Source organism: Stegastes partitus, unplaced genomic scaffold, assembly GCF_000690725.1.
Source record: "Stegastes partitus isolate 25-593 unplaced genomic scaffold, Stegastes_partitus-1.0.2 Scaffold382, whole genome shotgun sequence".
Taxonomy (NCBI): domain Eukaryota; kingdom Metazoa; phylum Chordata; class Actinopteri; family Pomacentridae; genus Stegastes; species Stegastes partitus.
Window position 1 is genome coordinate 464,241 of NW_007578113.1, and position 14,215 is coordinate 478,455.

The window sequence follows — 14,215 nt, forward strand, 5'->3', positions numbered from 1 at the left end:
AAAAAAAAAAAAAAAAAGGCAAAAAGAAAAATAAATCCAGAAACAAATCAGTTTTTACATCTGTATTTTTTCTTAGCCCTCATTAAGCACAGCCTGGATGGAAACTTTTGGTAGCCAAAAACTACAAAAATACAGTATATTTACACTTTTTAAGCATTGCACAGTTACTGACAGAATAGTGCGAAAAAATACAGCCTTTGATTCTTACAAAAGTCCTCAACGAGACTATGTACACCGTCCCTCATACCTGCAGTAGGCCGACACAAACCGACAGCTTTCACCGCTGCCGTGAGTAAGGAGAACAAACAACCTCTGGGTTTCCTGTGTTTTCACGCTCCAACAGTCACTCGTTAGCTTTCGTTTTTGACCTTCAACACCTTTAAGAACTGGATGGGTGCCACTGAAAATGAGACAGACTATTCAATAGTTAAAATTGCCCATTTCGATGTTCCTCAGACCACATCACACCCTCGAACGTCTCGTTTGGTCTATTACGGTCAGATTTAATAAGCTTGAAACAGCAAATATTAGATTTTTGCTAAAATGATGATTAATCGAAATAGCTGCCCTTTCCTTTTCTGTCGATCCACTGATCGATGAATCCACTCATCGCTGCAGCTGTTGTATCCTAAACCAAGATAAAATCAGCCAGGTTTAATTAAAACACCTTGCACAGCAGTGGAAGGAAGGTGAAACCCGGTCAAACAGGGAGGGCTTTAACTCAAGAGAACACTTGATCCATGAGAATCACTACAAGTTGCTTAAAGCTGCCGTTTCCTGCACACACTGAAGAGGCAGGAGTGGATGTTAATGGCTGAAGACGCACCTCACGAGGAAGAGGGAATGAGTTTCGTTGTGCAACTCACTGCTCACTTAGGCAGCTTCATGCTAATCTGGGAAATATGTCTGTAGCGTTGGAACCACAGCGACAGAACTGATATCCATCTTCTCATGTGACTCTGAGTAAGAAGACGTGTTTCTCAAAGGATCAGACTGTTATTGCAATATAGTGGGAAACAAGGTGCAGCTCGAGAATACACAGCAGAAACAACATCCTGTCCACCAGGAACCCGCTGACACCACAACACGAGTCAGTGCCCAAGTCGTTTTAAAGTTCCACGTATGTCAGACATTTTGACGTTCTGGTATTCTCCCAGGCGAGAATCATCTTCTTTTTGGGTAAAATTGATTTGTGCACATTGCTTTTTCAATCCAAAATTAACAATAATCTCCAATAATTTCTTTTGCCGCCGTGCTGTACACGTCAGCAGAGAGCTGTACACATTTAAATCATCAGGTACAAGGGACACTGAGGAGTTCTGTAATACTGACATCACCTGCTTTGGTTGAAGAATGATTGCTCTTTAGGAAAACAAATATTTTGCCTTGCTTCTTCTCTAAAATCAAATTCTTGGGTGTGTGGTGACATTTAACCTCTCAGAGTCTGCCTGGTGACCACAGCTTCAAACCAACATCTGGACGCATTCAAGCTTTTCTCCCAAACACAAACACCGCTACGTCGTGGCTACTGCTCCGTCTTCTCCTGTGCGGTTCCCGTCACCAGCAGTAGGTTACAGGCCATAAACTGGACGTTGAGTACATTGCTGGTGTTTCCAGTGTACAGTCCGACCAGTTCGCTGGACGAGCCGTCGGCTGGCGTCCCGCCGTGGGAGTTGCGGATGTCCCACACCCGAACTGAGTTGTCCATAGACGACGACGCCACCAGGCTGCTGTCCGGGCTGAAGGACAGGCTGGTGACGCTGTCTGTGTGTCCCCGCAGATCTTTGAACAAAGTCCCTGACGCCAAGTCCCACAGCTTGACCCGCTGGTCCTCGCCGGCAGACGCCAAGTACTTCCCATTAGGTGAGAAAGCAAGCGACAGCACCGGGCCGCGGTGGCCAGTGAAGAGGCGAACGGACGCCCCTTGCTGCGTGCTCCACAGCCGGACAGTCTTGTCTGTGGAGCCGGTGGCCAGGTAGTTGGAGTTAGGGTGGAATTTGATGCAGTCGACATCAGAGAGATGCCCTGCGTACAGCCGCAGCGGGTAGGTCCGGGAGAACGTCCAGAGGCGGGCGGTGCGGTCGTGGGAGCTGCTGGCGAAGTAAAGGCTACAGGGGCTGACGTCCACGTCCCACACAGGGTAGGCATGGCCCTGGTAGAGCGCTGTGTTGGTGAAGCTACCCAGGTCCCAGTAGCGTATTGTTGTGTCCTCGGAGCAGGACAGCAGGCCAGAGCTGTCTGTCAGGAAGGCGGTACGAAACACCGGGCCGCTGTGACCTCGCAGCGTCTTTATCTCGCTGCCAGAGCTGTCCTCTTCATCCACCTGGCGAGAAACGATGGAAAAAGTTACACGACACGTCTCCATCCTGAACTACTGACTTCATGGTTTCTTGAGTGAGATAAATTACACGACAAAGAAAAACCTATTTAAAATAAAGTATAATTTTTAGTTAAAAGCATACAATTATTACCAATCCATCAGTTGATTATTTCTTTATTTATTGTTTAAATTATCAATGTCAAAAATGCAAGAAGACTTCCTGAAATGTCTAAAAAACTGATTAGTAGAAACTACACCAGAGTAAGAAAACTAAATAATCTAAACTAGAGAACTTTTCATTCACAGAAAGACGATTGATCAGTTATCAGCAGCTGCAGATACATTTTCTGTTAAATTGAATGATTGTCTCTCAGTTGCAAATGTGATTATTTCACTTTTAATCAAACCAAATATTTCCACATGACAGTTTCAGAAATGAGGCTGCTCTGTGCTCCTTCATAGTTTATATAAATCTTCATATATTAACTGAAAACACTGCTACTGCTCCAACTACATAAGGCCTGCGATGATATTAATTCTCCATACTGAAGGCTGTGAAGTCTTCGCTAATCAATAAAATTAAAATTCTTACCTTAATAAGGAAACGATTTTTGAAAAGAACCAATAATTGTGTTTCTATTCTACTCAACATACTGAAACATTTAGTCACTTAGTTCATGAATGTGATCTAATTTGTCCAAGTAACAAGCAAAATTATAAAACCAAGCTTCAAGCAAATTCAATACTTTTGAGCTTTTCAGATGATTAGAAAACATCTCCCTGGTCTCTGAAAGCTTGTGCTGACTGCTTCCTCTATTTTCTGATGTTTTACAGACAAACTGACGCAGTGAAAGTGTAACAACAGAAATCATAGTCCTAACAGGCTATGCAAACACAAAGAGCAAAAACCATGTCTACTCACATCCTCCTCCAGGACATCACATGCCAGGTGGATGTGCGACACGTCGGCCTGATGCGGTTTGGCCTTCAGCTTTCTGGCTCTGAGGCTCCACAGCTTCACCGTGGAGCTGTCGAAGCCAGCAGCCAGCAGCCGGCTGTCAGCTGAGACCTCGGCGGTGTTCAGCATCTGCTCCGTGTGGTGGAAGGCGTAAAAACAGACAGTTGTGAGCGAGGGGGGACCCTCTCGAACTTTTTTGATGCAGTCCTGCAGAGCCTCCAGCGCTGCTTCGCTCTGTGGGATCCCTGCGGGGACCTCCACCCCCTCCCCACCCTCCGCTCCGTCCACTCCCGCCCAGGATGAGGTGGAGTTTGGGGCGGCTGTTGCCCCGCCAGCAGCTCCATACAGCTGATAGTCTGTGCGCCTCGAAGCGGTGACCTCCACCTGCAGGTGTGTGCTGAGGGCCCTGCCGAGGGCGCTGTTGTCATCGCTCTGCAGGTAGCGCAGCAGGTAGCTGTAGGCCGGCTCCGTCAGGTGAACCACGTACTTGTGCTCAAGAAAAGCACTCAGCTTGGGATTGGATGCAATGTCCTGAGCAGTGAGAACATGGCGGAGCTGCTCTACAGTGGCACGCTGCTCGCTGTCCTGAAGAAAGGCACCATGGAAACGACTGTAAAACCCGTCCACCGCCCCCTTCAGGCCACAGCGCACCATGTCCAGGTGGAGGTAGACGAAGAGCGGGTAGAGGATGCTGCTCACCTCTTTCGCCCAGGATATTTCAGCTTCTATTCAGGGAAAATAAAAAGTACTCTGAGGATTTTGAAATCAAATACAACATCACATTTCACCCAAACAGGAGTCTGACCTTCGTAGATGTGTTTTTCTAAAACATACAGACGTGTAAATTAGCAGACATCTTCAGTTATGGAATAGAGTGCACAGCAGGAATATGGATGTCATACCTGAGAGAAAGGAGCGCAGCCGGGAGTACTGCGTCTCATACTGCTGTGGATCTGACTGGCAGGGTGCTGCAGAGACGACGTTGGCACATCCTGACTCTGTCTGCACTGCTCAGAGAGAGAGAGAGAGGGAGGGAGAGGGACGTTGGAAACACATCCATGGAGGTCAAACATTGTTTTTGAGGAATGGCCCCCTTTCAGATTGTCAAATATACAAGTGATCAACTAAATCACTTCTCAGTGGTCTTATTATATCTAAGCTCAACAGCAGAGTATTTATTCTCATGGAAAATCAAAACCAGACACTTCAGAAAGATTATACAGAAAAAGCTGCCCCCGAAAGTGAATACACCTGTAATCACTTCATCTAACCCACCTGTGGTTTCCAATTCATCTGACTGCATGAGCAAGTTTATAAAATGACTGAACACCAGAACTTTCTCAGTTTTGGACCTATGAGCTGTGCATGTCTGTATCGTAGCTCCATTGTGGAAAAGAATGGCTAGAGGAACTAAAAATCTGACTGTGGGTCTTCAAAATAGAGGAAAATCAGTTACCAACTAAAAATCCATATGAATACAGTTGCAACAGTAATTAAGAGGAACACAACGAGCTATCGTGCCACTGATCAGAGATGCAGCAGCAGTCCTCCTAAAGCGAAGCCATGAACACGATGCTACTTTCACAATCTAACTAACAGACAGGCAAGCGCTACAGACTTGACACAGGGGTTTCAATGGAAATCAGAGTTTCTGTGACAGTTCAGTCAATATAAAGGACATAACATGAATCTCTATAGATGGCATACAAGAAAAGACACAGCTTGCTTACTCTTCAGCACTAAACTGCAAGATTGAACTTTGCTAATATTATGAAAAGAAGCCTGATGAATGCTAGGAGCACAACCATCGGACAGATGAGATCCAGACACATGATTTCAACCTTAGATGTGGTCCACAATGTTTGCTGTGAACCTGGTCAGGACTACCACAGTGAATGCATAGTCCTGACACTGAAGGTGGGGGTGTGATGATATAGAGCTGCCTGACTCCAAAAGGTGTTGGTGAGATGACATCTATGGATGCACCATGAAGGCCTGTGAATCTTCCAGAATACTGGGTGACAAAATGACTCCCAGTCTGCAGAAGCTTGAGGTACATTCATTCCAGCATGATAACTAGCAGAGTCTCCATGTTCTCCCACGTGCAGCGTGGGTTCTCTCCGGGTTCTCCGGCTTCCTCCCACAGTCCAGAAACATGCTGAGGTTAATTGGTGATTCTAAATTGTCCGTAGGTGTGAATGTGAGTGTGCTTGGTTGTCTGTCTCTAAGTGTAGCCCTGTGATAGACTGGTTACCTGTCCAGGTGAACCTGCCTTCACCCTGAGTCAGCTGGGATAGACTCCAGCCAGAACTAAGCGGTGTATCGATGGATGAAAACTATGACTTGGACAAGTACGTCACCATACTTAATTTTAATAGAACACTTTTGGGGTATTTTAATGAGGAAGGTAGAGCAACAGAAGCCCTGTAGGAAAGAGCAGCTGAAACAAACACATCTCTGCAAAAATGTGGTATCCTCCATAGTGAGAAGCATCAATTACGCTATTGAGAAGCTGCAAATATATATACATTTTTTAAATAAATAAATAAAAAAACGATATGTTGCACACTGTAATGTGATGTAAATCCCACATTAAGGTAACTTGTTGCTTGGAGTTATTTTGAGACATATTATTACCTGCTATGTGGTTCATTTTGACCTTTTCAGTCTGCCTAAATATAGTCACAGAACCGTGTGGTAGTGCAGAGATTGGGCTTTCCCGTTAATTATGTTGCTGTTGGTGTCACATCAAATCTTCATCTGTGCTCACCTGTGAGGCTGGCAGCCATCTCCTCAGCTGACTGAAAGAGCTTGGCTCCTTTCAGGGAGCTTTCAGTGTCCACATACTGCCTCCTCTTCAGGTACTGAGCCACGACATACTGGATCTGCTCAGTGCGAGCCCGCTTCATGACCTGACAACCAGAAACCACACAGAGTCACACACCTGGCATGTTACAGCGAACACAAGACACCTGCACATCACATTCTCTCTCATCCTGCAGCCGGAAGCCCAAGCTGTTAAAGTTTGACCGTTTTCAAGTTGTCAGGGACTGTAAAGGACAGTGCATCATGTTGCTGTGCCTAAATTCCGATTCATCGTCTTCATCGCTAAATTAACCCTCCAGAGCACAGCATCCTCGCAGTGGCTAATTACCTAGCAAAGTAGCGCTAACGTTCGTACTGCCTCAAAAACGGTGCAAACGCCCACACTGGTGCTGCAAATATGTGTGTCAGCTAGCCTGGAAGTTCAAAACAGTTGGAGCCGTAGACAAATCTAGTCCAAAGCTGTCAAGTTTCCACATTAGTGGAGGAGGATGCATGCGCCGAGCTAACCGGCTAACTTAGCACTGGTAGCAGTGGGCCTGGCGGCTTCAAACTTTTAGCGGGATTAATTCGGTTCCGTTGCTCCGCCGGGTGAAAATCGGTACTCACTGCATATCGTGCTGTTCCTCTCCGTCCTCAGTTACTGTATCCAAGCTGGTGGAGTTTTAATGCATCTCAATTCACTGCTGAAACTGTGGTGCTGGCTCTCTTTGCCGCTCCATCGTGGTTGTCCGCCCCCCGGTCAGCCTCCATCAAATTATGCTAGGCTAACACGCTAGCTCGCCGCTCTCATCTTTGATCAGTTGAAGCTTTCGTTGATCTATTGCTTCCGCCTGGCTTGGGGTTACTGTTGAACACAAGGCTAAATCAATCGATGGCAGATTGCTGGATAGTTTTTAACGTGTGAACGTAATACTACTACGAAGAATAATAACAATCATGACAACAATTATACTAATTTATGTAGAACTTTTTAAAACTAAGCTTGACAGCAAGGTTTGACCGACAAAAGCAGGATACCCAGAAGGCAACCTAACAACAATTCAGATAAAGGCAAAACTAAAACACAAAATATCACAATATGAATAAATACAAGCAATATAACAAAGCTAAAAAAGACCCTAGTAGTCAAGGAAAGTCACCATTATTTATATAGCACAGTTTAAACAAAGTGCTGCTCAGTACAGACATAAGATTGACATTACAAATTTAGCTAACACTTTTGAAAATTAAGGTTAAGTCCTTAAAGTATTATTGTTAGATTTGTTTGCAGTAAACACAGCCTAGTATAGACTGTGCCAAGCATGAGTGGTGGGTACCATGACTAGTACAAAGAGGTGAACATAGAAAACCCATAAAAGGATCACACAATGTTTTTAGAATTTAATTCAGCAGACGCTTTTATCCAAAACAACGTACATCTGAGAGCAAATACAACACAAGCAAGGATCTAGTCAGGAGAAAACAACCTGGATAAATGCCATAGAACAAGTTCAAGTGTGACACGGTGTTGGTGCCTACAGGCAGTGCAGGAGGTAATAGTTTGTTTGTTTTTTTTTTAATTTTCCCAGTCTGTCAAGTGCAGAGGTGTTCAGTGAAGAGCTGGGTGTTTAGTCTTTTCTTAAAGACTGAGAGGGAGTCAGCAGATTGAACAGAGTTTGGTAACTCGTTCCACCACCGCAGAACCACAGAGAAGATGTCTGATGTTTGACATAAAAGCTTTACCAAGTGCAAAAGTAAGTGAAGGGAGGAACTGTAAGGAGAACGTAAATATCAGCAGAACTGACACAGACAAAGTTGATATAACACTTGCATTTTGAGATACTCTGAACATCCTAGAGATCTTTTACACAAACAATAAAAATGACATTTGACAGCCAATTAACAACATATCATCAGCTAAATTACTTTCAACTTCCTGCATATTTTAATATATTCGGGGGGTCGGGCCACAAATCATGTTGAACTTGAGCATACTATGGCATGTAAAACATATAATATTCAAAATATTCATTACACAACACAACTTGCAATATTAACTTCAGTCTGATATGCTAGAATCAGCCAATTACTTATATACATACTCACACAAATCTGATTAAAGACAAAAACAATGTCAACAGTCAACAGGCAGCATTGCTTGTGCCTGAGAGTCAATGTGGCACAGCTGCTGGCTCATTATTCCATAGATCTGCAGTTTGCAAAACTCTGTATGTCAGAGTAAAACTTTAAAACAAGGCTTTTAACAGTAAATGATCTCATCAAGCCCAGTTTTCTAAATGTACTGACATAAGACAGTTTTTAGTATTCTACCATTTCTTATCTTTGCGTCTTTAACTGCAGCCATTCAGAAAGAAATGGATCTTGTTTACAGAAAGCATCAATCAGAATTTTACAAGCCAGTTGTCCCTTTCTCAGCACCATGTCAATCAGCGCACTTGCTTTTTCTGTCCTGGGCATGGCTTGAATGTCCTCCATTTCCCCACTGTTTATAACTCTCTCTTGCAGAAGTACATCGAGCAGATCCTTCAGAACAGACGTGGACACTCTGTTAATAAATTCTTTCCGAACGGAGAACAACTTCTTCTCTTCCTTCCCAAGGAAAGCCGGCGTCCTTTGAAGATTATGTCTCCTTGAATCTGGACCTGGAAGATAAGTCAGAAAATAATTCTATTTGATCACCTGAAGTGGATTTAAAAAATCTACTTCAAACTTTAAGAGGTTAATTATAGAACCTACAGTTATGGTCTTAATTTACTTTATACTTTAATGCTATAACTAGTTCAAACTGTGCAGTAGTTTAGGAGAAGATGAACCAGTGACACATCTAGATTTTTTTTCTAGTATTTTGTAGGTTATGTGAACACAGAGGTGCTGACCTTCATCTCTAGCTGGCACAGGGAGTGAAGCTGCTTCAGTGGCCAGAGGCTGGGTTGACAGAGCAGTTGTAGCTGAGGATGAAGTGAATTGATACTGTATTGATCCCATGCAGGGAGACTGAACAAGTTTATTGACTAAAATGTAGAGATGTATTAAAGCAGAATATTAAATGGAAGCTAGACTGATGTCCAAATCATAATAGCATCTCTAATGTTAAGCATGCCTGTTGCAGATTCAGAGACAAAAGACAGGAATAAGACTTTCTGAGGTGTGTTTTCATTGAAAGTAAAATTCACACAGCATTGCAGAAACTTAATCATTTGCTAGGTTTTCTGCCTCTCATTCAACAGTGCTGCTCACCTATTTCTTCAGCTGGGAACCAGGCTGTTTCATTGACTGGAGGTGGGGTTGACAGGGCAGGTGAACTCGAGGCTAGTGTTAAACCAGAAACAAATAAAACGACAAGACTGTGAAGGACATGCTTTGATTTGCCGATATTTCTGATATTTGCAACAATGTCAGAAATTACAAATAAAAAAGAGGACTTGCTGCAGTTCAGAGACTGCTAAAGGCAGGGGATTTTAATAGGATGTGTACTCGTGTGAAAAAGCAGAACAGAAGAAGAAATCTGAATTAAATCATGAACTGTACACTGTGTGAAGGAGTGTTTTCTGACTGATAATAACACAGCCAAGCCTTCTTTACCAGGTAGTTCAATATGATAATCCCAGGCCGGTTTCCCCTCCTGGTCTTGGACTGTCACAGTTGCTTCCTCTGTGCTCGTCGTTAGCCGGATCTCAAAAGTCGGGTGGTAATTTGGTCCGTACTTAAAGTCAAATGAGGCCCTCTGCAAATCATAGCACATTTCTTAGATTTACTTCATGTTATGTTAAGTTAAAGCTGCACAATTTAAAGTTTTTATATATACTTACAATAAATCTAATGACTGTGAGAAACCCTGAACAACACCTGAATCCGAAGTGTCCCCAAATGTCTGCTTATTATTTTGTTTTGTAAGCCGCATAACATTACATTAAAACAAAACACCCATAACATTAAAACCACTGACCAAGTGAATGGCCTTGATCGTTTTGTTACAGTTCGATGTTTTGCTGGCATTCTTACTTTGACACATATGGCCCACCTAAACTTTAACGGCAACAAGACACTCTGACGACAGCCTACCACACTGTAAAAACTGCTCAGGTCTGGCTTAAGGAGCCCAAGGAGTTGCCAGGCCTCCAAACTTTCCAGATCCCAATCTGATCGAGCATCTGTGAGATGCCTCGGAACAATCCCAATTCATGGAGCTACAACCCCATAAATCACAGGATCCAAAGGATCCACACCGTAGGACACCTGACCAGGCCTGGACGGGTCTGAGCTGTTTTGGTGGCACAAGGAGTACTGACCGATTCGGAAGGTGGTTTTAATGTTGCGACTGTTTGGTATATGCATTGAATGGAATATTTTTTTTACACAACCCATAACCAGGTCCTGTGATGGACTGGTGGCCTGTCCAGGATGTACCCTGCCTTCACCCTAAGTCAACTGAGATAGGCCCCAGCCCCCCATGACCCTACAGAGGCTGAAACGATGTATAGTACATAGATGGATGAAATCTTGAACCAAACATGTAAAGACAGTGAATCAGACCATCAGAATAGACATGGGATACATATTTAATTTGCTCTGTCAGCTCTTACAGCACGCTCTGACACATTATATAGGAGTTGTGTTGGACATACGCACCTGAGGCTGTATTCTGTAGGACTCAGAACAATGCAGACTGTAGGGTTGGTCTTGGATGAGTTGACAGCGAGAAGGAGCCTCAATATACTCTGCATTTTCCTGTTGCCCTTTTACCTTAAACAGAATGAGAATGTTTTTTGTTGGACAGTGGCTTCATTACCCTGATTATATAAATTCCTATGCTTTCATCTTGGAGACACTAAAGTTACTTGATACAAGAGTGAAAGACTACAAGATGAGATATTATTTTATATCATACGGCACACAGATGGCTAAAAAAATAAGTGTTTTGATAAGTTGTTGTTGAGTCTGGAGCCGCCTCAGTGCTCTGGAAACTCAACAGGAATAAAGAACAGCATTTTTTATTACGAGCATATTTCCCCTTCAGTGTTCTGATGATGGTGGAGGAAAAGCTGACTGACACTTGACATCGTGTGTTGGTGTTCAGTACAGTTACAATCTCATGACTGTGTCACATGATTCACTTTTACTCTTAATTTACTCACGACTTATCGAAGCATGAGGCAAGAACTGCATATGAAGTATTTTACTTGTTGTTTTGCCTCTTTTAGTCGGTCTTCTCCTTTAGTTTCTCACCTGTCTACATATACGTTGTTCACACAACAAGTGAGAGGATAAAATACCTTAATATTTAATAATAAGATTTTAATACAAGACTGTCCATGCAGTATTTTCATGTTTGTTTTTCATAAACAGTTTATTCTTAAGAATTCCTAGAGCTCATTGCTGCCACCAGAAAAATTTTGTCATATCTTGTTATTATGCAAATGTAATTAGTTAAACTAAAAAGACTCGTGATAAAACAGCATAGCAATTTATATTACTTGTCTTGTTGTAAGAAGGAAGGATGCAAATCAACCAAAAATGCACAAGGAAAGGATATTTTGAAAAATAACACAGCACAGACCTAAAATAAAACCCAAAATGATAAGAGAAATGTCTGTGACATAATAAAATGCCAATATGGTCACAATAAAATTCTAACTATAATATAACAAATTCTGAAACATGGATAGAAAGAAACAAATTTTGTCATCGACTGATAAACCTAATTTCTGCTTATTACAAAAGCAGTGACTTCAGGAATTATTAATGACTCATAAAGAGCTCTTACCTCCTGCAGCGGCACGTTTTCTGGCAGTAGGAAAACATTCAGTTTTCGACTCTGCTTCGTTGGTCGGTGAAACAGCAAAACTTGGCCACTTATTGGTTTCTGGATGTTTAAAAGCCTTATGAACATATCCCATACCAAGCCAAAGGCAGAGCAGTGAGGGACATCCACGACCACATGAGTGTCTGTTATCTCCACTGGTTCAAGGATGCTCATTCCATTATCACCGATGTGGGCCACAGACAGGTGTTTGGAAAGCAAAGCTGTAAATACAGGTCTCCTTATTTTCACTCAGCTGAATCCATGTCTTTTAAAATAATACCACACATTAAAGGTCTGCACAATAGAAATAACTGTGCTTTGATTTTATATTTCCAAGCATCAGACTGGACATGCTTACAGGATTGTTTTGCACAGTGTGGGAGGTGAAGTTGAGAGACAGCATCCTCTGAATCCTGGATGTTGAACAGTGGACCTGCAGGGATCTTTCTAGCTGACTCAAGGACACCCTCATCCCACTGGGTGGTTCTGTATACCAACTCCCCGTCACGGATCATTTTAAACACCAGCCCTGTCAAATCACACTGGAACACACCTGGACACAGGAACTTGAACCTGTGCAACAGAAACATCACAGACATGGTAGAATGTACATACAGCGGATCATAGTGCTACACACTAACAAATCAGCATCACTCCACTGTGTGCAGCCTCATCCTGAGCAAAAACATCCTTCTGTAGATACTGACCCCATTACCCTGTACAGAGCAGAAACCTATGCCATATTGATAATTGTTTTACAGATGAGTGGCCAGGCCATAAGTATGAATATAGCATATAATGTAAGTACAGCAGAAAACCGTACACAACAGTGTGTGTTGCTTACAGCTTACAGTTACACAAATGAAATACTAAATGAAAAATGTAAATCTTTCTGTTTCAGAATGACAACCATTACAACAGAGGAAACAATATTTGACAAAGTAGAAGTCTAATTACCTGTATGAAGTCCTTCCATGTTCATTTACTAGATCAGGTGTGAAACGTGAAGGACTCTACATTTTAGAAAGACACAACATGAGTTGAAGGTGAAACATAACAACTAATGACTTTATGCAATGAAGTCATTAACTACAATTATGGCCTTGAGCTTGACTTACAGCCAAAATAGAGTTTTGCTGGGTCACACTGACTTTGGACCACCAAAATCTTATCAGTTCATCTTTGACTCAAATTGGACATTTTAATCAAAACAAATGTAAAGAATAGGCTTTTGTGAGGTATCTCATTCAGAGAATGAGACATACAGACAGGCGACCACAAAGCATGATGCCTCTGGTCGCGGCTGTCGTCGCAGCCGAGGCATAAAAATAGTGTGTGTTTAATGTAATACATGACGTTAGGTCAGGGAGAATATTTGACCGTTATGGGGAATACAGCTGAAGACGACATAAACATCTCTGTGACCCTGCTCTGCAAAGGATATTATTGGTGACCAATGGTCTCAAGTCGCTGTGTTATTCACATCTGAGAGCCGGAGAGTGGTTAGTGTCATGAAGGTGGCTCTCTTTCAACCTGCTACATTACCACGGTAACTGAAGCTGCGCAGCTAATTTGTTCTGGAGAAGATTCTGTTCAGAGTTTAGGGTTTAAATCTGCTGGTAGAAGCATCACCTGTTTACCAGTTCTTTACATGACGATTGTCTCAGACTGACACAAACTCTCTGACACAATGAATATGTTATATCTGCAAACCTGTTCATCAGCAGGTTAGTAATCCTACTATATTTAATTTCCACACTCACAATATTCCTTCAAATTTAAAAAAAAAAGAGAGAAATGTATGAACAAAAAAAGAGTTAGGGTTAGTGCGGCTAAAGATTTTCAATTTGTGCAATTTAATAACAACTAAATTGTGTCAGTTTAACTAAATATTTGGAGGTTTGGGTATTTTTGTTGTTTTTTTTTAGACTGCAAGATATTTGAAAATGTAACCTTCAGCATCGCAAAAGTTGTGACATTTCCTGTTATGTGCTCCAGGTTAAGCAATTAATTGATTAACTGCAAAGATATAATGACGAAAAAAATGTTGGTTGCTGCCCTAGTTTTTACATAGAATATGTCAGACCTTTAAAGACTCTATTACTGTATTTTCCTAAAAACCTGTCAGACAAACCGGTTTTGGATTGTTAAGGGTCGGATTATCAAGTCACAACTGTATTAATTTACACACTTGACTCCTTCATCCAGAATTCCTCTTTTGTATCATTTACAGTAAGAGAGCTTTTGCCAAAATATTTTATATTTTTCATAGCTCTCCATTATAACAACCTTTTCCTGTTGACTGAAG

At 42.2% G+C, this 14,215-nt stretch overlaps 2 protein-coding genes across 2 annotated transcripts in view; both read right to left on the reverse strand.

Moving 5' to 3' along the window:
- Positions 1–6: 6 nt before the first annotated feature.
- On the reverse strand, positions 7–6,791 carry taf5l (TAF5-like RNA polymerase II, p300/CBP-associated factor (PCAF)-associated factor). Its single transcript, XM_008284970.1, has 5 exons — positions 6,711–6,791; positions 6,049–6,190; positions 4,181–4,285; positions 3,243–4,003; positions 7–2,323 (listed from the first exon to the last, which is right to left on the reverse strand). The coding sequence occupies exons 2-5, from the start codon at positions 6,185–6,187 to the stop codon at positions 1,526–1,528; spliced, it is 1,803 nt and encodes a 600-aa protein (XP_008283192.1). The 5' UTR covers positions 6,188–6,190; positions 6,711–6,791; the 3' UTR covers positions 7–1,525.
- A 1,011-nt stretch (positions 6,792–7,802) lies between these two features.
- LOC103359575 (uncharacterized) overlaps positions 7,803–14,215 on the reverse strand; it is an 18,771-nt gene continuing 12,358 nt past the window's right edge. Inside the window, exons 3-10 of the mRNA XM_008284971.1 lie at positions 12,865–12,920; positions 12,266–12,480; positions 11,869–12,128; positions 10,734–10,847; positions 9,687–9,828; positions 9,342–9,413; positions 8,981–9,052; positions 7,803–8,746 (exon numbers count right to left, since the gene is read on the reverse strand). Of these exons, the coding sequence (XP_008283193.1) occupies positions 8,421–8,746; positions 8,981–9,052; positions 9,342–9,413; positions 9,687–9,828; positions 10,734–10,847; positions 11,869–12,128; positions 12,266–12,422 (1,143 nt within the window). The 5' untranslated portion in view covers positions 12,423–12,480; positions 12,865–12,920 and the 3' untranslated portion in view covers positions 7,803–8,420. The remainder of the gene's footprint in view (positions 8,747–8,980; positions 9,053–9,341; positions 9,414–9,686; positions 9,829–10,733; positions 10,848–11,868; positions 12,129–12,265; positions 12,481–12,864; positions 12,921–14,215) is intronic.